The 25,177-nt window shown below is 43.9% G+C and overlaps 1 protein-coding gene across 3 annotated transcripts in view; it reads right to left on the reverse strand.

The window, feature by feature from the left end:
- RST1 (ARM repeat superfamily protein) overlaps positions 1-25,177 on the reverse strand; it is a 146,657-nt gene that overhangs the window by 80,573 nt on the left and 40,907 nt on the right. For all 3 annotated transcript variants that reach the window (XM_086493297.1, XM_086493299.1, XM_086493298.1), the window contains 3 exons: positions 22,498-22,688; positions 17,926-18,020; positions 16,862-16,937 (listed from right to left, as the gene is read on the reverse strand). In XM_086493297.1, the coding sequence (XP_086349423.1) occupies positions 16,862-16,937; positions 17,926-18,020; positions 22,498-22,688 (362 nt within the window). The remainder of the gene's footprint in view (positions 1-16,861; positions 16,938-17,925; positions 18,021-22,497; positions 22,689-25,177) is intronic.

Genomic DNA, 25,177 nt, shown 5'->3' on the forward strand with positions numbered 1-25,177 from the left:
GATGGAGCGAGACTTGTATCAACTGTTCTTGAGTAGAGACTCAAGAGAGGCATGGCGATTCTTTCATGAGCACTCCCCTCCCCCAATGATTACTTCTCCTGATGTGTGGGGCCAGTATGCGACATCGTTATATACAGTTCTTGGACAGGACCCCCTTCTAGATCCTACAGAGCCATGCCCACCTACCACCACCTTCTTTACCACTGAGATGGTAAAGAGAGCCATTGACAGGATGAGGACCAACAGGGCATATGATCATGATGGTCTAGTAGCAGAGCACTTTATACATGCTAGAGATATGCTGGTAGAGGTTCTTGCAGTGGTGTTCAATCGTGCCATGTGTGAGGGATTACCTGAGACTTGGAGGTTGTCTACTATTGTGCCTATCTTCAAGGCAGGTGATCCTACACAGCCTGGGAATTACCGCACTATTACGGTTGGGCACACATTGGCACAGTTGTATGCATCCATTCTTGACCAGCAGTTGAGTAATTGGGCAAAGGGCCTGGCCGGTTTTAGGAGGGGTTTCTCCACTCTTGATCATATTCTGACACTCAGAGCCATCATTGAGGAGGGCAAGTCACATGGGAGACAGATTTATTGTAACTTTGAGGATTTCCGCAAAGCATTTGACATGGTACCGAGAGCTCAATTGATGCGTAGACTACAAGAGAGGGGTGCCCGTAGTGTTGATTTGGGGGATTATGGCTCTATACTGATCAATGATGGGACGTGTACGCACCCCAAAGGGGCTAACTAATTTAGTTTACTCCACCATTGCGGTGAAACTGGGTTGCCCAATGTCTCCTACTCTATTTGGTATGTATGTTGATAAGGTGTCTGATTACATTGACGAAGAGGGTGATAGAGGTGCCCAGCTGGTAGGGACGTGGATCCCATTGTTGTTATATGGTGATCATATTGTATTGATCTGTGACTCACCAGAGGATATGCAGCAACAGTTGGATGCATTACACGGTTTTGCAGAGGATAGTGGATTGTCTGTACACCTTGGTAAAACAAAGGTTATGCTGTTTAACACCACACCACAGTGGATCAGAAGATCAACACCAACTTTCACATATGGTCAGGAGATTGTAGAGTATACAGATGCATACACTTCCCTTGGGGTTGTCTTCACTGGGCCGAGGTTTTCTTTGGGGAGAGCAGCAAAGACTAGACTGACTAGAGCTTATGCAGCCTTGGGAGGCTTGGAGAGGATATGTTCGCAGGTTCAGTTCCAGGAACCTCGGACAAAGTTATGGCTCTTTGATACTTTAGTAGCCAGCTATGTTGTATGGGGTGCAGATATGGGGACCTTCTGTATGGAGAGGCCCTTGGTATCTATGATCTCTCGACTGATCAGAGCCAAGCCTCCGTACCCCACGCTATCATTCGAGCAGAGCTAGCTGCCCCTCCTTTGGAGGTTGAGGCGCTTACCAAAGTTTGTGCACAGCTTGTGGGATACTACTAGAGACAGATATGCTAGACTGGCCCTTGAGTCTTCCAGACAGTTAGCTCTTCAGGGGGACACTTCATGCTAGTATGCACACATGACATCATGGTTTCAGATGCATGGCTTCACCATGGACAGGCTGCCCCCTTTCCAATACTCTCTTCAGACACCCTCGATGTTTCTTACAGAGCTGGAAATTACTAGACTCATTCGTCAGGACCTGATCCAGCTGGAAACTAGGAGGACATGGATAGAGCCGCCACAGGAGTTGGGCGCTTTCTATAGAGAGCATCTTCTCACACCTCACGGGAGATGGGTTTGTGATTTGACCCAGCTACATGGATACACATATGTCTCATGGTTTACGGTGAGCCATAGGTCAGATACGCACATCTTCACATCAGCTAGAGATTGAGACTGGTAGATTCAGAGGGATACCAGCAAACAGCAGGATATGCCGCTTATGTCGGCTAGAGCCAGAGACAGAGCTACATTACATATGTCAATGCACAGTGTATTATGAGATTCGGGGCCGTTTTCACTGCTTATTCAGAGAGGGTTTCGGTCCTTTCTCTAGGGTCATGAGTTATGAGGATCAGAGATGTCTTGGGCTATATCTACTTGAGTTACACATATATAGAGACACTTTACTAGGGAGAGCTAGAGAGAGACAGTCCCAGAGACAGATTACAGATTTCTTTTCACTAGATATGGGACAGCCAGAGGAGCAGCCATCAGTGCAGAGCTCGGCCACCACTCATTCGACCACTACCGACACTCTCATGGACCGAGCATTTTAGCTACAGAGATCCAGACAGCCACGATTGAAGAGAGGGCTACACAGCATCGACAAACACTACAGCAGAGGATTCGAGCCATACTCTCTCGACATTCATAGTGAAGATGAGGATGGATTCTAGTAGTAATAGTATTTTTGTTCTAGTCTTTTTGTTCCCAAACATGGTATTAGATTCACTATTTTCTATCAGATTGGTCTCATAGGTCATTTTGGCCTTTTGAAGACGTTGATGTAACATTTCATTTCATTTCCCCCCCCCCCCCCCCCCCTCCTTCAGTGCCCCCGTCACCCTCCCTCAGCCAGCTCCCTCCCCCTCCTGTCATGCTCCCTCAGCCCACCCCCTTGCACTACTACCCCCCCCCCCCCCCCCCCCCCCCCCCCCCCCCCCCCCCCCCCCCCCCCCCCTCTCTCTCTCTCTCTCTCTCTCTCATAATTGGTCTTGAGTTCAACTCTCCTTGTCGGATAGATCTTTAAGGTCTCTTGGGATAGTTTCCTACGACGTTAAAATTCTCTTCTTCTTCTTCTTCCATAGTTACATGGGACGGTGGGTCGGGGTCGGGAACGAGGACGGGACGGCAAAAGTCAAGAAACGGGGATGGGGGTCGGAACGGCAAAAAAAAAAAAAGTTTTTTGGCATTTTTTGACCTACACAAATACCACACACATAGAGCATCACTTTGACCACAAACTTACACTAAATAGACCAAAGAGCACGAGTCATATAGGCGCAAATGTGCTCATAAAACATCGATGGATACAAAATGAAAAGTGCATGCCACAAGGGCTCAAAAAGCCTAAAGGACTTAGGACAAGCCTCAAGGATAACAAAAAGTACAAAGGGCTATGTAGTAGGTAGACTCTAGACTCTAGAGTGATCAATGATCATCAAACTCAAGAACTGCTCGCCTGCTGAATCTCCAAATCGTCGTCGTAGTCGAGGTCGTCACCGACATATGAGGCCTCGCGAGGCTCGCATTGAGGCTCGAAGTCCTCCTCTAGCTCCTCCAAAAGTGTATTGGCCATGGATGGATTCTCTTGTGCCATCTCCCACTCAGTGAAGGGATCGGCCTTGTGTGTGACACTCTTAGCAAGCATGCACAAGTAAGCGCTCACAAACACCAAATCATTGGCCCTCTCGACCCCAAGGCGATTAGTCTTCTTAGAGGCAATGTGGCTGTAGAGATGTGCACCAAATAGTAACCTAAAACTATGTGTAATGTGCACACAAAATCAAGTGGCTGAAGCTTAAGAAATTCAAGGACACTTCCCATGATATAAAACAAGCCTCATCTAAAATTTGGGAGTCTCTCTGGCGTTTGCTAGAGATCAGCCTCCCTTTTGCTCTAGCGTTTCTAGCATCTCCAAGGCTGATCGCCCCAGCCCCAATGGGCTTTTGGTTGGCTACCCTCCATCGTGCCAAGCATGCAACATATATTAATGTCCAAGCCGCACATTCCACCAGCATTACATCACTAGCATCAATACGTGAGTTCCTAGCGGATTCTTGGATACAGGTTTGCGCTAGACACCAGGCTCATCTGACTATTGTCTTTCCGTGTTGGTCTCACAAAGTGGGATTGCAATGGGAGTCTAGCTTGTACACCATGGACACCCCTTGGTTTCCCCTCATTGCAGGCATCCTTTGGAGACCCAAGGGACTATCCACAAGCTTTGCGCTAGCTACCAAGCTCGACGGATTACGGATGAGTTCCTTGCAGATTCTTGCACACAACTTTGCGCTAGCCACCAGGCACGTCGGATTTTTGTCTCTCGGGATTGGTCACACACAAAGGGATTGCAATGGGAGTCTAGCTTGCACATCATGGACACCCCTTGGTTTCCCTTAGCTGCACACACCCTTTGGAGGCCTGGAGGCACTACCCGTGGGACTGTCCACAAGCCCAGTAGATATGGCTCAAGATTCTCCGAGCAATGGCCTCCATTCTACAAGGATCAACTTACACTTGGGAAGCGACACTTGCATATGACGCAAAGTAGAACAAATTAGGGATCGAACTCCGGGAAAAACGACCTCAACAATGTCCAATGCCCAATTTCTCAGCAACACCTTGGACACAGAAGAGAGAACCCACATGGGAGCCGCTCAGTAGCCTGGGCCTATGGCTTCTATAGCATGTTGTGATGGGTTTTAGGGTTAGGGTTTCTATGTTGAGATCATAGACGCATTGGTCCAATGCGTTCGTTTGGCCCGCCCCAGGCTCATTCTCCCTAAATAGATGGTCCATGTCAATCTCTTGGTCAAAGCCGGAATCCTTTGTGCAATGATCGGTGCTCTCCATGTGGCTTTTGCATCTAATTAGTGCTAGGACATCTGAGTAACCTTTGGGTCTGGGACTAACTTTACTAAGTTCTGCGAGAACCGCCCGAGAGGCCTAAAACCTAGAAGAAAAGGACAAATAGAAGAAATCCCAACTTGTGAAGTCTCGTCGAAAACGCCCAAAGTTATAAAGGGGTTAGGATTTTAATCCTAAATCCCACCCAACTTACTGGAATTGGTTGAGGGGCCTAAAACCCCGAAATAAAGCAGGGCACACTCACACACACATGTTACCATATACATGTGGTAGTGATGTGTGTCAACACAATTAGGACCGCCGGGGCATTTTTTCCCTCTCTAGGAGGTTTTTCGCCCCGTGCATTGTATATACACCCATTCATTCTAGGGCTATCTATCTTTCCATTGCACACTAAGTAATACACTCTCTATTGTGTGCCTTGAGCTTCCTTCGTCTTCTGGTCCAATACAAGTGCAACGATTGTAGAGTCTTTTGTCAAGGGAGAATGTGATACTGATGTTGATGTTGATGCAAAATGGGCATTTAGTGCAGAGTGCACTTATGATCCTATTGTCCATGATGCATGTATGTCAGTTGCTGCAGATTCACATGTGTGGTATTTTGACAATGGTGCTACAAAGCACATTACCTCACATCGTGATTTGTTTATCTCTATTGAGTCTGTCCCTCATGGAAATACGGTGACTTCCACCAATAATGCCTCTTATCCTGTTCAAGGACTTGGAAAGATTGTGCTTACTGCTGCAAACGGCAGTTCTTTCACACTTGTTGATGCACTATATGTACATGGGATCAAGAAAAATCTTTTGTCTGTATCTGCACTTGCTAGACTTGGACTTGAAGTCAAATTTGTGGATGACAGATGTACAATTCATTATCTCAGTTTTGATTATGAAATTGTTGCATCTGGCCTTTTGTGCCGTGGGCTATGTAAGCTCACTTTGTATGACAAGTGTGGACAAAATTTTGCAAATGCAGTTGTGGATTCAAAAGCTATTTCAGATGCAAAACTTTGGCATGCAAGTTTTGGTCATTTAAATTTTTCTAGTTTGCTACGTTTGCAGAAATCTGATATGGTTGCTTTTTTGCCGCCTCTTGAAGCACCAGTCAAAACACGTTTGTGAAGGCTGTATTTTGGGTAAGATGCAGCCTTCTAAGTTTCCATAGGATGGTTCAGTTAGGGCCACATACAGGTTGCAACTTCTGCATAGTGATATTTGTGGGCCCATGCAAACTCCGTCCTTGGGAAAATACCTTTACTTCGTGACTTTCATTGATGATTACTCCAAGCATGCATGGGTATTTCCGCTTCAAGCGAAGTCCGAAGTTTTTATGTGCTTCAAGCAATTTATTGCTATGGCTCAAAATGTCTCAAAATGTACTATGGACACCCTCCGTTCTGATCAAGGGGGGGAGTATATGTCTCATGAATTTAATGCATTTCTGGGTAGTCGTGGGATAAAACAGCAATGTACAGTGCCGTATATGCCTCAGCAAAACGGTGTTGTTGAGAGAAAAAACAGGTCTCTCACGGAAATGGCAAGATGTATGGTCAAGAGTCAAGCTTTATTACATTCGTTTTGGCTCGAAGTTGTCATGTGTGCCACTTATGTACTCAACAAATGTCCTCGAAAGCATTGCCGTCTATGACTCCATATGAAGCATGGCATGATACAAAGCCATCTATTGAGGACATGCATGTTTTTGGATGTTTGGCTTATGGTTTAGTGACACAAGCGCAACGCTGAAAATTGGATGGCAAGGCTGTCAAATGTATTTTTGTTGCTTATAGTGCTGAAAGCAAAGGTTACAGATTGTATCATCCACAAACAAAGCGTATTCTGGTTTCACGGGATGTTGTGTTTGTGGAAGATTCTGTTCAGCCCTTGCTGTCATGTACTAGAGACAGTAATGTAAGCTCACAGGACATTTATGACACTTTGTTGCCTCTTTTCAGTGGTGACAGTACGAATGTAAATTCCAATGAAGCAAATGTACAGCATATGGGGGTTTCTGAAAATGTTACAGATCAGCCTATTACTACTGCACATGTACATGATGTACTTGATGAGGAAAGGGCTGAAAATGAGCAAGCTAGAGGTCTGCCAAAATGGCTGGTGCATACATTGCATGATAGTAAATTGGATGCACCTTTGTCTAGTCGCACTCGTTCAGGCTCTCGCCATGCATCTTATGCATCAGATTGTTATGCTTTGGTTGTGTCTAGCTTACATGATGTTGAGGAACCTGTCTTTTGATGAAGCGCAGAATTGTGAAAATTGGATGGCTGCCATGCAATCAGAATATCCTGCACTTATAGAAAATGACACATGGACTTTATGTGATTTGCCTCCTGGCAAAAAGGCCATTGGTACAAAGTGGGTTTACAAGTTCAAACGCAAGACGGATGGCAAAGTTGATCACCATAAGGCTCAACTTGTTGCAAAAGGCTATGCGCAGCAGAAAGGCATAGATTATGAAGAAACTTTTGCTCCCACTTGTCGTATGACTATTATTCGTTTTCTATGTGCATTGGCAGCTCATTTTGGTTGGGATATACATCAATCAGACATTGTTACTGCTTTCTTGAATGGTGACATATTTGAGGAAGTTTATGTAACACAGCCTCGCGGTTTTGTCAGGAAACGACAAGAGGATAAGGTGTGCAGATGTAACAAAGCTTTGTATAGGTTGAAGCAATCTCCTCGTGCTTGGTATGAGAAAGCTGACACTCATTTGGTCAAACGAAGCTTTCGCAACAGTCCAACAGAAAGCACATTGTATGTCAAGCGCGAGGATGATGTACTTCTCATTGTTGTTCTTTATGTGGATAATTTGTTGATCATTGGTCTCAATGAGGCACATATTGCTGAATTTAAGGCTGGTTTGAATGCTACTTTCAAGATAAAAGATTTGGGGTTGTTGCATCATTACTTGGGCATACAGTTTAAGCAATGTGATGGTGGTATTGCCTTGTGTTAGAAAAGTTACATAGAGACATTGCTATGTAAGTTTGGACTTGAGGATTGCAAACCCATTGCCACTCCCATGGAAACAGGTTTGAAGTTGAGTCTACATGATGTTGATGGTCCTGTTGATGTCACTCTTTACCAAACTACTGTTGGCTGCCTCATTTATGTATGCAACACGAGGCCGGATATTCAATTTGCAGTCTCACAGGTCAGTAGATTTATGCATAGCCCAGGGTCTAAGCATTGGCAGGCTGTCAAGAGGATTTTCCGCTACTTGTGTGGCACTTTACATCTTGGTTTGTTCGATCCCAAGGGGGGATCATTGCCGCCAGACTTAATGCTTTTTCGGACTCAGATTGGGCTGGTTGTTTTGACACGCGAGTGTCCACAAGTGGTTTTTGTTTCATGCTTGGCAGTTCATGTATATCATGGTTGAGCAAGAAGCAACCTACTGTGGCCACTTCTAATTGTGAGGGTGAGTACAGGGCAGTCTTCACAGCTACGGTTCTGTGTGTATGGCTCCGACGCATTATGGCTAATTTGGGTGTTGGACATGACACTGTCAACACTATCTACACTGACAATGAGAGCGCATTGGCAGTTGCGAGGAACCCAGTTTTTCATGCTTGCACAAAGCACATTGAGATGCATTACCACTATGTCAAGGAGAGGCTCTCAGTAGGAGAGGTCAGCTTGGCTTATGTGCCAACACAGGACAACCTTGCAGATCTTTTCACAAAGGCATTGTCTCGTGAGAAGTTCGAAGCTTTCCGCAAAGCTTTGGGCTTACTCCCCTTTGTGGACTGATCATGTCCTTAGGGCATGGCACTTCCCTTTACCCATGTGCCAGCTCTCGTTCACCGCATCACTCCAGGGGGGATTTGTTACCATATACATGTGGTAGTGATGTGTGTGAACACACTTAGGACCGCCGGGGCATTTCTTCCCTCTCTAGGAGGTTTTTCCCCAGTGCATTGTATATACGCCCATTCATTCTAGGGCTATCTATCTTTCCATTCCAAACTAAGTAATACACTCTCTATTGTGTGCCTTGAGGTTCCTTCGTCTTCTCCAAGCTGTGTGTATTTTCTTGCAACCCTAATTCCAACAAGACACACTGCTTACATAAAAACCGATGATGTGGAACGCTGTACAACAGTTTCCGTAATTTGCGTTGACATGATGAGGTGGCACTGCTATATGGAATTTGCGCTGAGCATGGTGACATGGCAGGAGCTGTACGGACAGCCTTCGGGCGCTAGCTTTTTGGACCATATGATTTTAGACGATGCTTTTCATGTTAGACACTTTTGGGCTCTGCTTTTGGCATCCCTTGTACTCTTTATAAGTGCCCAGAAAGCCACTACTGGGGAGCATTTGAACGCAGAGCCTTGGAGAGAATCTGACACTCGGAAGTTGTACTTCGTGAGCAATAATAAAGAAATACTAAAAGGGGCGCCAATCTTTGGGGCCAATACGTATTGGCTCGGAACTCCACAAAGTTGTATCGTCTCTCTCTCAGTTATTCAAGTGTTTTTGAAGTGTTAAAGTATTGTCAAGTGTGAATTATTTTTGTCTCCATCCGGACCATCGCCGGAAGTGATTATAGTGGTATCAGAGCTCAGCTTGCTCCCTTGCCCTCTGCAAACCGGAGCACGATCCTATTGACATGGACGGAGCACCAGGAGATCACACTGTCGAAGGAGAGAACGCATCGAGCCCATCTACTCAAAGGCATCTAGACGAGACACATGCTCAGTACGTGGTACGACAATTGGTATACTTAGCATAACAACAAAAACATAGAACGACGGATGACAGGATTGACTTGGAAGCTTTGTACAGCTATTTGAGCACCTTGAATCCCCCAACATAACTTTGGGCCTTTTGACGAGACTTCACAAGTTGGGATTTCTTCTATTTCTCCTTCTTCTTCTAGGTTTCAAGCTTTCTACTCATCTCTTCCACCTGAACCTTCTCAAACTTACCCAATTATCTCTTGATGACAGAACTCTAGAGATGTCTCTCAATTTCTAGGGGGGATTTTTAAGAATATGGCTTCAGGAGAACGACCAAGTGTGGCTTCTGAAGTACCACTACCATTGCCCATTGCACCTCCCCTTATATGTTATCACCACCTACTGCACCAACCTATTCATCAGATGGGCACCATCACCATTACTACTATTACTCAGCACCTCAGGTGGCAGATTCAAGTCCAAAACCCTTCAAGGATGGTGGTGCAACAATTAAATTTTTCACCTTCTCAGGCGTCCAAGACTCCCACAATGCTCTCAAGTTCTTACAACAGTTTTCCATCCTGTTCAGTAACGGAACTTTTACAAAAGAATCCAAGTTACTGCGAGTCACCTCTTTTCTCAAAGATAGTGCTTTGACATGGTGGGTTGCCCTAACCAAGAAACCTGACAATCCAAAGACCTGGCATGATTTTATGCCCGCTTTATACCCAAGCTTCCTTGATGAGACATTTTTAATGGAGCATGGTCTGGCCTTAGGATGTACCACTAAGACACCCTTCCAATTTACAACCAAAAGTTTTGGGAACCCTATCCGCCAATTTCCAACATTACTTTTGCGAAACAGATTGAGAAATATATTGTGGGCCTACCCTTTCCACTATGAGATTATTGTATGGAAAAAGCGGTATCAAATATACAACAACTTATGTCACATGCAAGAGTGGGCTATCACATAATGAAGAAAGAACTGGTATTCACTAACATTACCACTCCTTCCAAGAAGAGAAACCCAAATCCGCAATCCTCCGCCCAAGATACCCCACAACCGCGAACTAGTATAGTTGCCAACACACCTACTCGATGGCTAACTCCTGAAGAGATGGCACAGTACCGATCAGAAGGAAAGTGTTATCTTCACGTATGAAAGCACACGAAACAAGAAATCCCGACCCTCGGTTGGATTGATTTCTGAATTCTGATTTGATAGGTGTTCCTACCGTTGACGCATCCATTGAACCATGTAAAGCTATGGGAAAATTTAAAGATCAAGATGCCCTTATCCTCTTCAATTCAAGCTCCATTCAAAATTTTTATCTTCCTAGAATTAGCTACAAGATTAGGTATTGAGGAGTACGCCAAGGGGACACAAATTGAAGCACAAATGACTAATGGAACCTACACATCATCGACACCATGATCCAATCACTTCCGAGTACAAGTTTAGAAATTTACAGATCCGATTGACTTCTACATTCTGGATTTGGGAGGATGTGATGTTCTACTATGCATGCTTTGGTTCTACAAGTATCATGCTCCTTTTGACGCAAGAGAACGAACCATCCAATTGAAGCACAAGAACAAAGAGTTGGAACTAAATTTCGGTAATCAAAGAGCGACAACAAATTAAGAATCGTGAATCGAAGGAAAGAAACTATGATTAAAGACTAATGATGAAATGGAAATTCTTTTGTACGAAATTATGATCAATAGAGATTATTATTATGACTAAGAACTAAGATCTTGGGTGTGTGATCCACATCCAAGCAAGATACAATGACCGTTTACAGGCATTGGCTAAGAAACTAGCCATAAGATCGATTTTCAGACGCACCCGAGGTGTCTACAGCTATTATGTGTGCACGGCCATCATGACACAAGAATGCATGACGGAATGATCAATTGTGAGAAATGTTAGTGGTGTGAACATTTTCTTGTATTCTGCAATCGAGGACAAATGCTTTGAGCTTAGAAGGCGATATGTGACAAGTTTTACGGTTAGGGTTTTTGCATCAAGATCATAGACGCATTGGTCCAATGCGTTCGTTTGGCCCGGCCAGACTCACTCTCGCTAAGAAGGTGGTCTATGCCAATTTCTTGGTTAAAGCAGGAATCCTTTGTGCCATGATCGATACTCTCCATGAGTCTTTTGCATCTAGATAGTGCTAGGAAATCTTAGTGACCTTCAGGTCTGGAACTAACTTGATGAAGTTTTGCAGAAACTGGCCGAGAGGCCTAAAACCTAGAAGAAGAAGGAGAAACAGAAGAAATCCCAACTTGTGAAGTCTCGTCGAAAGGCCCATAGTTAAAAAGGCGTGACGATTTTAATCCTAACTCCCACCCAACTTACTGGAATTGGCAGAGAGGCCTTGTCACAAACTGCTGAGGTGTCAAGCCACTAAAGAACGGAGCCAACTTGCAGATTCCTCACAGAGTGGGCCAAGAATCTGAAGAGTTTCCACTTGCACAGTTTATCAACTTATGGGACCCCCCTCCGATGAGGCCCGGGTGACCCAAGTACCCAAATTAAAGCAAAGAGACACACAAACAGTATTTTGCGTAAAGACTTGCTGGCATGGCACCTGTACAGACTGCCCGTAAATTGCGTTGCCAGTCTGTACGGACGCCGCTTTCTATGTTGATTGCTGACATGGCACCTGTACAGAATTTCGTATATTTCGCTGGCTGATTTCAGTGCCAGCTTTTGAGGGTTGTAGCTTTTCATGTAACTGCTTCTCAGAGTCCAAGGGCCTTTAAATATGAGCCATGGGCGCAATCTTTAGCACGTCTCCGCATGGGAGTGCAAAGGACAAAGTACTAGCTTGTACTGAGTTGAAGCAATATAAAGAAATACCAAAAGGGGCGCCAAGGTTTGGGGCCTAGTGCTCTCTTGGGATGGAACTCCGCCACTCACCGTCTCGTGTGTCATGCATCTCTTTCAATTCAGTTGTTACTTGTTGAAGTGCTTAAAGTTGTTCAGTGTGTTCTTTTTTGTTGGCATGTGGAGCCCGTCCCATTACAGTGGTATCAGAACTTCAGGCGTATGCTTTTCTGAAATCATATCAGTTCTACCGAAGAGCAGACAGAGCAAGACAGCGCTTCCAAGTGCTACAGGAAATTTTATCAAAGAATCTCTGTGTTCCGACCCTGGATCAAAGAATCTTCGTGTCCCGACCCCGGACTAAAGAATCTCTGTGGCTCGACCCCAGACTTAATAACTACTACACCCTTAGTCCATCGCACATCATGTGCGCTCTCGTCTTCACCGCTCTGTCATGCGGGGCATAAGCCATTGTTTTTCTCAGAAGTAGTGCCATGCAATGGTGGAAATCTATAGCTACCAAGCCACACATTCCAAGGACTTGGAAAGCTTTCAAGAAAATTTTTGTGCAAAGTTACATGCTTTCTGACATATATTCCTTCGAAGTGCAGCTTCTTGAAAAGTGGGGTATCCTGAAATGCTTGCCATGGAAACCCTAGCGGATTACAACTTGAAATTTCTCAACATCTCTTAGCAAGTGTCTTCTCGAATCGATAACCTTGGAGACCCCATGTGATTGCTATGTCTTGGGACTACCATCACCGCTACATGAACGCTCTCCGTCAAAGAGCTTGCGGACCATGCTGCGTAGGTTACAACCTTATGGAAGAAATCTAACCCTAATTTTGATGCAAGTTTCAAGACAAAAGTCATGTCGACTTTCCAACTCGACTGATGTCGAGAATGCTTTTTCAATTTGATTTAGCAGTTTTCTAAATTTTGTTTGTTAACTTGTTTGGTGATCCTGTTTGGACTTTGTTTGAAATGGATGGTATCTGTTTTAAGCATGTCTTGGTGCCGATTTGAATTGTTTTAATACTGGTTTCAATGATCTCCCGGAAGGAGAACTGAAGAAAAGAATTGATGTTTGAAAAGTGTTGTTTTTACTCATGCCCGTGGTTATTTACGAGGGGAGTACTGAATGTTTGAAAAGTGTTGTTTTTACTCATGGCCCAAACGCTTGTGGTTATTTACGGGGGGGAGTATTATTGTTGTTACTCGTGACCCGCACTTGAATGGTTATTTACAGGGGGAGTATTAAGAAGTCTGAGTAGTCGTTACTCTCACCACCTCCAAACGACACAGGTTACGGTCTTGGGGGGGGGGGGGGGGGGGGGGGAGGGGGGCGTTTGGTTGTAAAAGGCCTCTATATCTCATGGCCTGGACCTGTTTAGGTTATTTGCGGGAGGAGTGATGAGGGAGTCGCTGAATAGCTCATGGCCCGGACCAGGATGGTTATTTGCAGAGGGAGTGTTCATCGGCAGTTATATGTTTCTATATCTTGTAACATGCATATGTGAGCATTCGTGTTACATTGTGATTTGCCAACCACTGAATATTCCTCATTGGGTGAGATTGTCGGGGTATGTAATTATTAGTAAATCAAGACACCCGTTACAGATCAACGTGGTCTGGGTGTGATGGCTAATTTTGCTACGCCAGAATATCAAGAGCCCCGATCTAGAATGAGAATATACTCCTTATTGAATGAGATTTTTATGGGAAATCGACAACCCAAGATATCAAGAGCTACGATTTGGAATGAGAAAACTGATTGTCCCTCGAAATGACCCTCAGAAATTTTTGTGCTAACTTGAGTTGTTTTGCACATATACGGTAATTGCGGACGATTACCCTTTTTTCAAGAAGGGACATCACAAACTGTTGATGTGTCAAGCCACTAAAGAACAAAGCCAACTTGCAGATTCCTCACCGAGTGGGCTAAGCACCTAAAGAGTTTCCACTTACAGAGTTTCCCAACTTATGGGACCCCCGTCTGATGAGGCCCAGATGACCCAAGTACCCAAGACACACACACACACACACACACACACAGAGAGTATTTTGCGTAGACTTGCTGACGTGGCACCTGTACGAACTGCCCGTAAATTGCGATGACAAGCAGCACAGACGCCGCGTTCTGCGCTGACTGCTGACGTGGCACCTGTACAAAATTCTATATATTTCGATGGCTGATTTCAGCGCCAGCTTTTGGGCCAGATGCTTTTGGGGGTTGTAGCTTTCATGTAACTACTTTTGAGAGGCCAAGGGCCTTTAAATATGTGCCATGGGCTCAGTCTCTGGCACGTCTATGCGTCAGAGTGTAGAGGATAGAGTATCGGCTTGTCTTGAGTTGAAGCAATATAAAGAAATAATGAAAGGGGCACCAAGGTTTGGGGCCAACACTCTCTTGGGGTGGAACTCCGCGACTTCTCGCCTCGTGTGTCGTGCATCTCTTTCAGTTCAATTGTTAGTTGTTCAGTCTGTTCTTTCCATTGGCACGTATGTTGTAATGCTATAAAAATGCTTCTTGCAAATGCTCGACTTAATACCCAATGGTCATTTTGTGGATCCTACAATATGATTGTCAAATTAGGGTTGCGTTTCATTTGGCACAAGGGTTCGAATCAAGCTCGCTTTGCACTTTCAAATTGTCAGGTGCAACAAAATTGAGAGAATAGGTAAAAACGAGCAATCACACCAATCACAATCCTCTGTGTTGATCTTCCATTAACTAATGTAACTTTGCATTTTTGAATGGCTCCTTTACTGTATTGAGTAAGAGAATCAAAGAGAGGTGCTAGACATGTAGAGAGAAAAATAAGGGAGAAAACACAAAGATGGGGCCCGAACCAACCTCTCAAACCCCCCCCCGCCTCCCCCCACCAATACCGATTTGGTATGTGCTTTGGATTGCATCAACAGATTGTACACAAATGCAAATGCTCAATGCACGACTCAACTCGACTCAAAAATGATGTAGTTGCAATAACTCTTCAAGATGAAGCAGCTCCAGGGCTGATTGACGCCCCAATAAGATCCAGCTCGATGTGGGTTGTGGATGGCCACCAAGGGGTAAATCAGGGACTGATTTTCACACTCGATGTGAAAGGATCCAAGCGCTGAATGCTGGCCTCAAAGACGCAGATCTGACACTTACAGCAGGTTGAAAATGATACAACCAATCACATGAAATGGAGCAGCAGAGACACGGCTCCAAGGGGCAATGGGGGCACCAGATGGAGGCTGCAATCGGCTGGCAGAAATGCCATACGAGGCTGCAGATGAGGGTGATAAAGAGGGCTGAAAAACCCCAGCCAGAGAGGGGGATGATCAGCTCTGTACAACGCTCGGATGGGTGAGGCCGACACAAGCCAGAGAGGGTTATGTCATCTGCCATCCAGTAAGTGGTTACCATTTAGTACGTGCAATGCCCGTGTGAGTTTCTAGCACTATCTATGCCATATCTTACTAACCAATGATGCATTTGACATGGGAGTTGGACCGACACGTTCTCCGAGCCCTAATCTACATGCTATAGTTTCCGGATACCAACCGATGTGTAAGAACACCCGTCAAACACGTGTAAAAACCATTCATGCAAGAGAGTTCCATAACTAGAAACCTGCATTAAAAGACTTGTTAGGGCATGCAGGTCCTACGAACAAGCTCAGAAAATTGCCAGCACATAATTCCCTAGGCTCTATCACACTGCTATATCCACGATTGTCTTGGGGCGTCATTGTAACAAGTCCATGTGGCACACATAGCCATGTGCACATGGCATCCCCTCCTAATTAAGGTGCATCGAGCTACATGGCCTCCTCGTATGAGGCTAGCAAATATGGACGGTCGATGAAAAATTCCTCACCCACCCATGTAGCTTCATGAGTCCCTCGATCCTTGAACTTCAGGATGGATTGCCTTGCTTACCGTGCTAGAATTGATGCAAGAGGATCTGTTCCAGCTCCATAACCTCGGCTTCATCAACTCTCTCTGGTTGCTCCTCTTCAGGAAAGCTAGTTGAATGTTCACTTCTGAGAGGGGATCTGCACCCCTCCGTGTCTTAAATACACTGTTCTTTACAGTTCTCATTTCACTATTTCTGTTCAGTTTTGTGTTGCTACAGTGTATCTACCACCTCTCTGGCCAGCCGGTTTCAAGATCCGTGTATAATATCATACTTGTGTGAACCCTCTGAAGCCTGGTAGTAGAATGACTCCTAATCACCAGGTTGCAGCTTCCATCACTCTCCCTGGTAATATATCCCGATCTCCTATCAATGCCTACAATTGGCCCTATACCGAGGCCTACCAGCTCTAATCTCCTCTCTGAGAAATGGCAATCCCTTGCTGGGTGACAGAACTTTAGGGAGGTGTTGCCCCCACTAGCTGGAAGAACGCAGTGAGAAATATATCTTTGCTCCGATCTTTCGCCTTGAGTTATCATAATAGACTTCAAAGAGTACCTATCCTGCCAGTTAGGACAAATATCTGGCACATATATGCTTGTTATACTTAAAACTGCATACAGAGTGTGTCTCACTCTGCCTCCACATTCCAGAAGAAAAACGAGAAGAAGAAAGAACATTTAAAATCATCCACACATACAAAGTTGATCAATTTGAGGAGTCTTGAACTCAGAACCTGGTCCTCTATAGAGAATGGGCAATTAGGTCATAGCAAAAGGTCCTATCACGCAAGGGAGACCATATTTGTATGAGGCCAAGACTAAATACCTGAAGATGTGGATAGACCTTGTCTGCAGTTTCCCACGATCTACATAGCAGACGAACGGCAGTTCCTGGTAGGACTCTGCAACATGACATTTCTATCCGAGTTACTTCCTACAATGATACCTACACATGCCAAGCTACACAAGCATATTCTTGCCAAAACCAAACAAGATATGATACATTTGATGTTGATTTCTAAACAAGTACATTCTACCACAAAATATAAATTGTTTACAAAAGGGATCCTCAAAAACACTTAATTCAGAAAGCCCCGTGTATTATCACTCTTTGCAGGCATGCAAGTTTGATAATAGCACAAGTGATAAGCGATATAACACCGTGAACTTTTGGACTTCAACACTTTAACACCTACTACGTAAGTTCCACATCACTTTGGTTGTAGCTGAATCTTCCACGTGATGATGGAACGTCCACTTAGGAGTATCCTAATTAGAAGGTAACTCTACACAAATGTGCACTACTCATGGACATTGATGTTGAGAGTGGGAATGCCGTATTATTGTGCAAGCTGTGCATGTTAATGTTCAGGTCCTATTTGGAATAACAGTGAAGACAAGTTTTCAAGATGCACAACTTTGAAGATTGAGTTTACATTTGCTGTGCAATGCTGCATTGATCTTCATGTTACAGACTTTCATTTGAATTTATAGCTTATTTCGGAACTGAAAATTACACTTTCCTCTTCTGCCTCTGTTATTGTAAGAGTTAGAAATTTAGGAATCAAGACTTTCCAGCCTTGTCCTATTTCCTCATTCTAGATGGATTTTGAGTTTCATTTGTTCTGTTACAGACTTGTATTTCAAACATGAACATTCTTTTTCTTAATAGTAATATGTGGTTTTCATCTTCTGTGTCTTGTGCAAATTTTTAGCCCTTCGTATAGTTCAAACTCCATTCAAGCAGCATAAAATCGTACATCCAATCCTCGTCAACTAGATTTTGGCTTTACTATAAACATATCTCATACCACAAAATGCTCCATAAGTGTCATCTGATAAAGCATAGAATGTGCAAGAAGAACTTTAGGCGGGGATAAAAGTCTGTACCCATCTGAGCGTAGCAATGACTGCAGCATCCCAGCAATGATTGATGAAGATAATGGATGCAACCCAAGAGTTGGTAACAATTGTAACAGCCTGAACTGTGTTTTTATTAGGAAAAACAAATTTCAAATTATACTGATAGCGATCCCAAACAATATAAAATACATTTCTCAGAAAAAAGAAGACAGCCATGAAGGTGGAATGTGAGTACGTGAAATCAAACGACAAAATCCTCTTTCATTCCTGTGCAACTTTTGTTGCCAATAATTAATAAGCTTCCAGCTACATCCTACCCAGCTATGAGGCTTTGCATAACATTCCAAGCTTATATTGACCTTCAGTGCACGCTCAACTTTTCGTCCGAGTTAAAACTTCCTCATTCCCTTTGATTTTGCAAATCCATACAAGTTTTGGACAACCCTAGCTGTTGCCAATGACTGCATAAGCCTTTAAAACATGATAACAGTTGACAGAAAGGGATTGATTCAAAACTATGTAAAGCCATTCTACCCATAAAAAATTCATAAGTCCTAATCCCTATTCCCTGGCATTGGGAGTAAAATACAATACACACACTGTTGTTGGAGAGCATGTTAAACTAGGTCTGAAGTCTAAACAAGTAAATGGGAATTGTGCAAGCTGCTATAAACAAAACCTTGTCAATCTTGTAGCAAGCAATGGCACGAAGATAATGTGGTGAATGCCATATCAATCACTTGAGCCACAACTGCCCACAGAAGCCCAAGGAGGACAATCCTCCCAAAACAAGCCTGAATTTTGCGTAAGTGTTGGCCTTTGGAAGATAGGAGATAAGAGAGTCCTTAAGGGTATATCTCCCTTAAGGGTAAAAGTTAAAACAAGTCATCATCAATCCCCACCACCTTTTGATGGCATACCCCCCTCCTAAAAGAAGAGTAATCGTCCTCAATTACACCTGCCAACACAGCCATAGCACAAGGGAATGATACATGTTGATGCCCTGCGATCATGCTTAATGCTATCTATTCAACACTACATATATGGCATACAGACCACAGAGCTTGTATAAACCTCATCTTGATTCAGCATCTTTGCAAATGTCACAAGTAGCCATCAGGTGTATCGCCACACCACCGAATAGCTCAAAAAGAACTCTTCAACCTTTCCTTGATTTTTCAGATACCTAACCCAGTATATTGCCACTTAGTATCTCAAGACCAACTGTAGCAGGAAAAGTATGTAATGCTGTCTACTGTGAGTGCTCCTCAGTGCAATATGCAAGAAATATCACTCCAAACATAGAAATGAACATTGAGAGGAGAGTGAAACAAGAAAAGCTAACTCAATGCCACGACAATAGACTTCAAACCCAATGGAGCTCGTCGACTAACTCATGATACCAGTACAGACTCTGGCTGGCAGCATACTCAGCTCCAAGCCGAGGACTCACGAGTACAATGGGGGTGTCAAGGCTCCAACTGTGTAGGGAGAGTGTAGCTGTGCAAGTGCTAGACTGGATCAAGACTCTAGACTCAATGACTCATAATCCATCTACAAAGCAAACGACCACTTAAACCAACTGAGCATATAGACAACCATAAAGAGCAGCCAACAGCTAACACAAATATCCCTAACAATCCACCTATGTCTCTCTGGACTGTGGTGGCGGTGAACTGGCCACACTGTCCAATAGACCACCACTCCCTGTGTCTGCCGTGTCACTGCCCAAGCGAGGGTCCACCCAATGTGAACCCAAGACCAACTACAATTGCCTGTCCAATGCAAGTGACACTATAGCCCTGCTACAGGTTGCTCGCCACAAAACCACTCACCGTCCCAAAGAGTGGAGGTAAGCTCTGTACTGACTCTGCAAGAACACAGGTGATATGTACACTACGTACATTCCATTCAGTGTGGAGTGGGAGAGAAAAGTAGATATCTCTGATAGGACATTGACTGCCATGATGCTGAATAATAAAGTGAAACTGTCAGAGCTTACAGAGAGAGAAACGTGTGGCAGCACAAAGGCCACAGAAGTGAGGGTTGTATTGGAATCTTTGAGTGAAAAAAATGAAACTAGATTGAATGAGCTGAAAGAGAAATAAACAGTGGCAAGTGCTAAAATAGAGGCTCTAAATGGGGACTTGGTCAAAGCACAGTTGGACCTTGAGGAGGCCTTCACAGCACCAAAGGTCGCAAGAGATGAGGCAGACAAGCTTCAGGCAACTAGATAGGGGCGAGGTGGGGTGGGTGGGGGCGAGGAGGGGGACGGTAGCTAGGTAGGGGCGAGGAGTAGGTGGGTAGGGGCGAGTGGGGGTGGGTAGGGGCTAGATAGGGGTGAGAGGTAGGTGGGTAGGGACGAGTAGGGGTGGGTAGGGGCAAGTAGGGAGTGGGTAGGGGCTAGGAGAGGTGGCAAGAGGCAAGTAGATAGAGGGTAGGGGCTAGGTGGTATCAATGGCATGTATGGAGGAGCGATGCCTCCATCATTCAGCATGACTTTCAGCACTGAGGGCAACACACTTATACGACCTAATGCTTATGTTCAATTGACTCCGATGGAGGGACAAAACGATTACAAAAAGGGGTTACAATGTCAAGTTCGATACTATTGGAGGGCCACAAGATGAGACGAAAGCGCTTCCAGGTAGTCAAATATCTACCTCATAGGCTGGTGTCATTGTAGGGAAACAAACACCTGTTTGAATACCACCCAAGTCTTTGGAGCCTATCCATGAAGCAATAGGATCGAACACCACTGTAGAGCATTCCCTTCAAGAAAGGAAATGCTTCCTGACCTTGGAGGCTTCGGTGAAGTTGCCCCCTTGACAAAGCGGTATTAAACTGGTCAACCTCAATCAGCAAGAGAGGTACTGCTACAAATTGCCTCTTGAGTTGAAGAGGTATTGCCTTCAGCAAAAAGCTTTTAGCATAGGGATGATGGATCATGCACAGGACTTGCTCACACGGGAGTTGACATTCTGAGAAAAATGAGGTGAGCAGAAGCTGCAATCGTACAAACACTGCGAGTGTTACACGTGTGGGGAACAGGACCAAACATTTCAGCCACGTTGGCGAGGAGAGGAAGACTAAGAACCCTTCCACACAGTAAGTTTCCTAACTCACCAGACTTTTTGAGTTTCACTTTCCCACACATAAAAGATACTTTCTATTTTGGAAAGAAAAACTAAAATGAGAGAGTCCCATTGATTTTGAGCCTCTAGTCTCTTCAAACTATTCCTAACTTTCCAAACTTTTGCTATTTTGCAAAAGTTTGGCAAACGCACAAAGGCCTCCTTGATTTTAAGCCTCTAGTCTCTTCAAACTATTCCTAACTTTCCAAACTTTTGCTATTTTGCAAAAGTTTGGCAAACACACAAAGGCCTCTTGCTTTTCCTCTTTCAACCCTTATTTGGATAATGTGAGTTTCCCCACCGTGTGAAAGCCCTCTAAGAAAGCAAAGACAAATGCTAAACTTGTGGCAGATGTTAAAAAGAAGAACTCTTCACGAGTGGATTTCAGCTGGACAAGAGTAATGTGCCCAAGATTCTCTTGATTATGAGTAGGCTTACATAGGTCTCCTTTACTCATCAAAAAATATATTGTACATACTCTCAAGCTCTCATGCATCTTCTCTTGCACCCTCTCATTTCATGGCTTCTTCACCTATCTCCCACCATAGCTGCTAGTGCTTTGGTTCTCTATCTTCCCCTTCCTTGGCGATCTTCCCCTTGGTGAGAATGCAAACTTTAGGGTGCAGCCTTAACATTTTGTCCAATTTGATGATTTACATTGTTCTCCATATTGAGATCGCAAGTCCTGCTTTATATAACTAAGATGGAAAATTAGCGCTAGCATTTGATGTGAAAAACGTTTAAAAAAGAAGGCATTGAGATTAAGTCTCATCATCAATCACATGAACCACAGGTGCAAGCACTTACAAGAGAAGCTCTATAGGTAAGCCTTCTAGCAACTCTTTTATCTTGATGTTGTGAAAAAAGTTAAATACATAGAAAAACACCGATTTTGGTGGTTTAGCACCTGCAACTATCCCTTGTGCCGGATCACCTTAGCTCCACTTTGAAAGATACTTTCAACTATATCCATTTTATTTATTTGTTTGGGAGTTACACATAATTTCAACCATTGTTGCAGGTTTTATGGTGCAGTCTACACCGCCTTGTGCCGTAGTAGGCAAGCCTTCTGAAGAACCGAATTGAAACTCAAGGGGTTCCGCTACAAAGCATGACCACAAGGCTTCAACTATAGTATTCACAACAGGGGGGTTCCTGACAGCTCAGGGTTCTATCATTTCATTCCCCTCTGCCCTTCTGAAACTTCTGAGAAATAATTCTGGAAAAGAAGTTGGAGAAAAATCTGATTCAAAAGTAAAGGTGATTGCAAAAAGATTGATAATGTAGCTCACATTAGTTCTTCAGCCTGCCATCCCTACAAAGTTACATAATGCATATACTGTGTGCAATAGAACATGTTAATGCTATTTGTATAAACAGTCGTTTTACAAAGCTGATATTCAAAACTTGATGTACAAGTTGCTTCTCATGTTGTACTAATGGGAATAATCATGATGACAATTACCAGGTGTTTGGAGTCTGCTCCTTTCCAGTGCCTTTTCCATGCCCTTAAGTAGAAAAGAACCACAGGGACTAAGGAAAATCCAAGAACTGGATCGTTCTTTCCAAGTTCCGCAATGGCTTTTGTCGCAGCAGAGTTGCAATGAGGATGAATGAGAAGAACCGAGATTAACATGCACACCCATGAAATCAAGTCTGCAATAAAGCAAGTCTCATTCTAAATAACTTAAATGATAATCCAAATGCAAATATAGCATACACTGCACATGAAAAACAGAATACAACATTGCATACAAGATCTTACCTTCTTAGCCAACCTAATGGTATACAATTGAAAGATCAAAAACATCTGCTCCATAGTTCATCATCGAATGAGATATTAAGCATAGACTTTCTATTTATGAAAATTGTGTTGCACTGGAAAGTTTACTATTGCCTTGCTGCATAATGATTTCATTCTCTTGTCTGAAGAGAGTCAAACCATATTTGGGATTATTCTGATAACGTACTCACTACATGCATTGCTAATGTACGACTGGCCTTCCAGCAACCCTAACGGGCTATAGACATTCAATATTTTCATATGAGAAAAGAATCTTTCAGCTTCCAGTACCAATTTAGAGCACAAAAGGCAGTAAAACGATTTTCAAAACAATAGTTTCCAGTAAACATCCCTAGATAACCCCAGAAAAAGCAAACTCATGGTTCAGAACAATTCTTCCAATGTACCTGTATAAGAATGCTTCCCTTTCTACACGGCTCTTCACCAATTTTATCAAGGTGTCAGATGTCTCAGAGACTCCTCTTAGAGTTGGTCCCAAGGTCATTCTCACAGGGCCCTCAGCCATTGCTGGGAAAATGCCATAAATACCTCACATCAACTTCTTATGTCAGCACGCCTTGACATCCTGATGCTGGCATTTTCAAGACTAAGTCAGGCCAAAAAGAATTGTGGCATTAATACGAGAGGAAGATTGCAAGGCGTGCAGAGACAAGATCCCAAGCGCAGTGGATGCACCGTGTAAACAGCATTATCAGTATGCCCCACTAAAACCGGTTTTCCCACAGAAGGTTAGCCTCAAAAAGTTTCATTATTACACTCCTGCTGCCAATCTCAATGAGGAAAGCATCGGCTAACGTTCCTCTCACTCAATTTGGATTTGAACATCCCCTCGTGTCATGTTTTCACATGTTCACAACATGTGGATTGTAGAGTTTGTGCAAAACCTAAGATATGAAACTTCAAATGGATGGATTAGAGTTGGTATTTACTGCCCTATTGAGGAAATAAGGGGACATAAATGAGAGTGTCTATAGTTAGGGTGAGAGTAGGTAGGTCAATGAATAATCTTACTAATCCATAGACACATGGTTACAAAAATTGGATGAAAGCCCCTTGGGAATAACACCCCTCAGGTGCTAAAGAGCAAATGGCAAGGTATATGATAGCCTTCGTCTCACCAAGATTGAAGCAAACCATAGCCACATTCTTTGCCGTTTCTCCCCCTTCTCGTCTTTGCTCTGTTCCAACTATCTGCTGCCGGTTGTGTGAGTTGTGTGTCTCCCCGCGTCGTATGTGTGTGTGAGCGAGAAAGAGAAAGTGGTGTGCTATATGGCATGGTTGTAAAGAGGCAAAATTGTAATGGTGTGCTGTCAGTTGGTGATGTGAAGTATGTGCATGCTGGCATGTATGCATGTAAGCAGAGGTTTGCATGCGGATTGTGTGAGTTTTGAAGGTGACCTCTAGAGGATTAGGGTGTTGTGTATATCTTGGGCTATAGAGAGGCATATTGTTTGGGTTCCGGGTGTGTTCCTCTTTCCCCCTATCCATCTCCTAGTACCGCCATTGAGGACAGTGTTGATTGCTCCTATGTTGCGGTTTTGAAGCTGATGAAGTACAGATTTTAAAGAGCAGATACTATAAAACATGGCATGGACGGGTTTTTCTACTTTCACTGGGGTGGAAGATGCGAAAACCTGGCTTCAAGATTATGGTATGTTCGTGTTGGAAAACAGGCTTAAATCTTGGATACTGATTATGCCAGTTAGAGTTGGCGCTCTGACGATTTTGTGAGGAATGTTGATAATTATATTGCAAAGACAAGAGTCACAAGAGTACGAGGGAAAGGAAACTCACGAGACTACAGTATGCCAAGGGGCAAGAGCATCCCTAGTGAGAAAACACATGTCCTCTATAATACTGAACTGCAAATGAAGATATCCTCTAAGACGTCCAATGTAACGGTGCACTCCAGAATGAGAATCATAGACAAACACATTCCTCAATGTCCAATCATGCCAAAAGCCCCGACAACACAGAAATGGGAAGGCAACAAGCCTTTGAGAGGAAGTAGAACCAGCCAATCTGCATATTTTAGGGCATCTAAATATTCCATAACCACCACAAGGCATATGGAATACTCCCTCACAGCCATAGCCATTTACAGTATGAATCGATTAAAGAGACAACCTATGTTTACTCTCCTCACCTCTATCGCACTCTATGGGCTATTGAGTTCCACATTTCCTTAAGAAGCTGATTGCACACGTGATGTGTACCATGCATACCTCCTTCATGACAGCATAAGCACTTGGTTAGGTGGACTGTGGATGTTCACTTGAACCTCACTTTTAACAAATCCCTAGAAAGGAGTTTTCTTTTTGTGGAGGTGGTGAAAAGCTTT

The sequence above is a fragment of the Adiantum capillus-veneris genome, chromosome 21, assembly GCF_014529385.1.
Source record: "Adiantum capillus-veneris isolate H3 chromosome 21, ASM1452938v2, whole genome shotgun sequence".
Lineage (NCBI taxonomy): Eukaryota > Viridiplantae > Streptophyta > Polypodiopsida > Polypodiales > Pteridaceae > Adiantum > Adiantum capillus-veneris.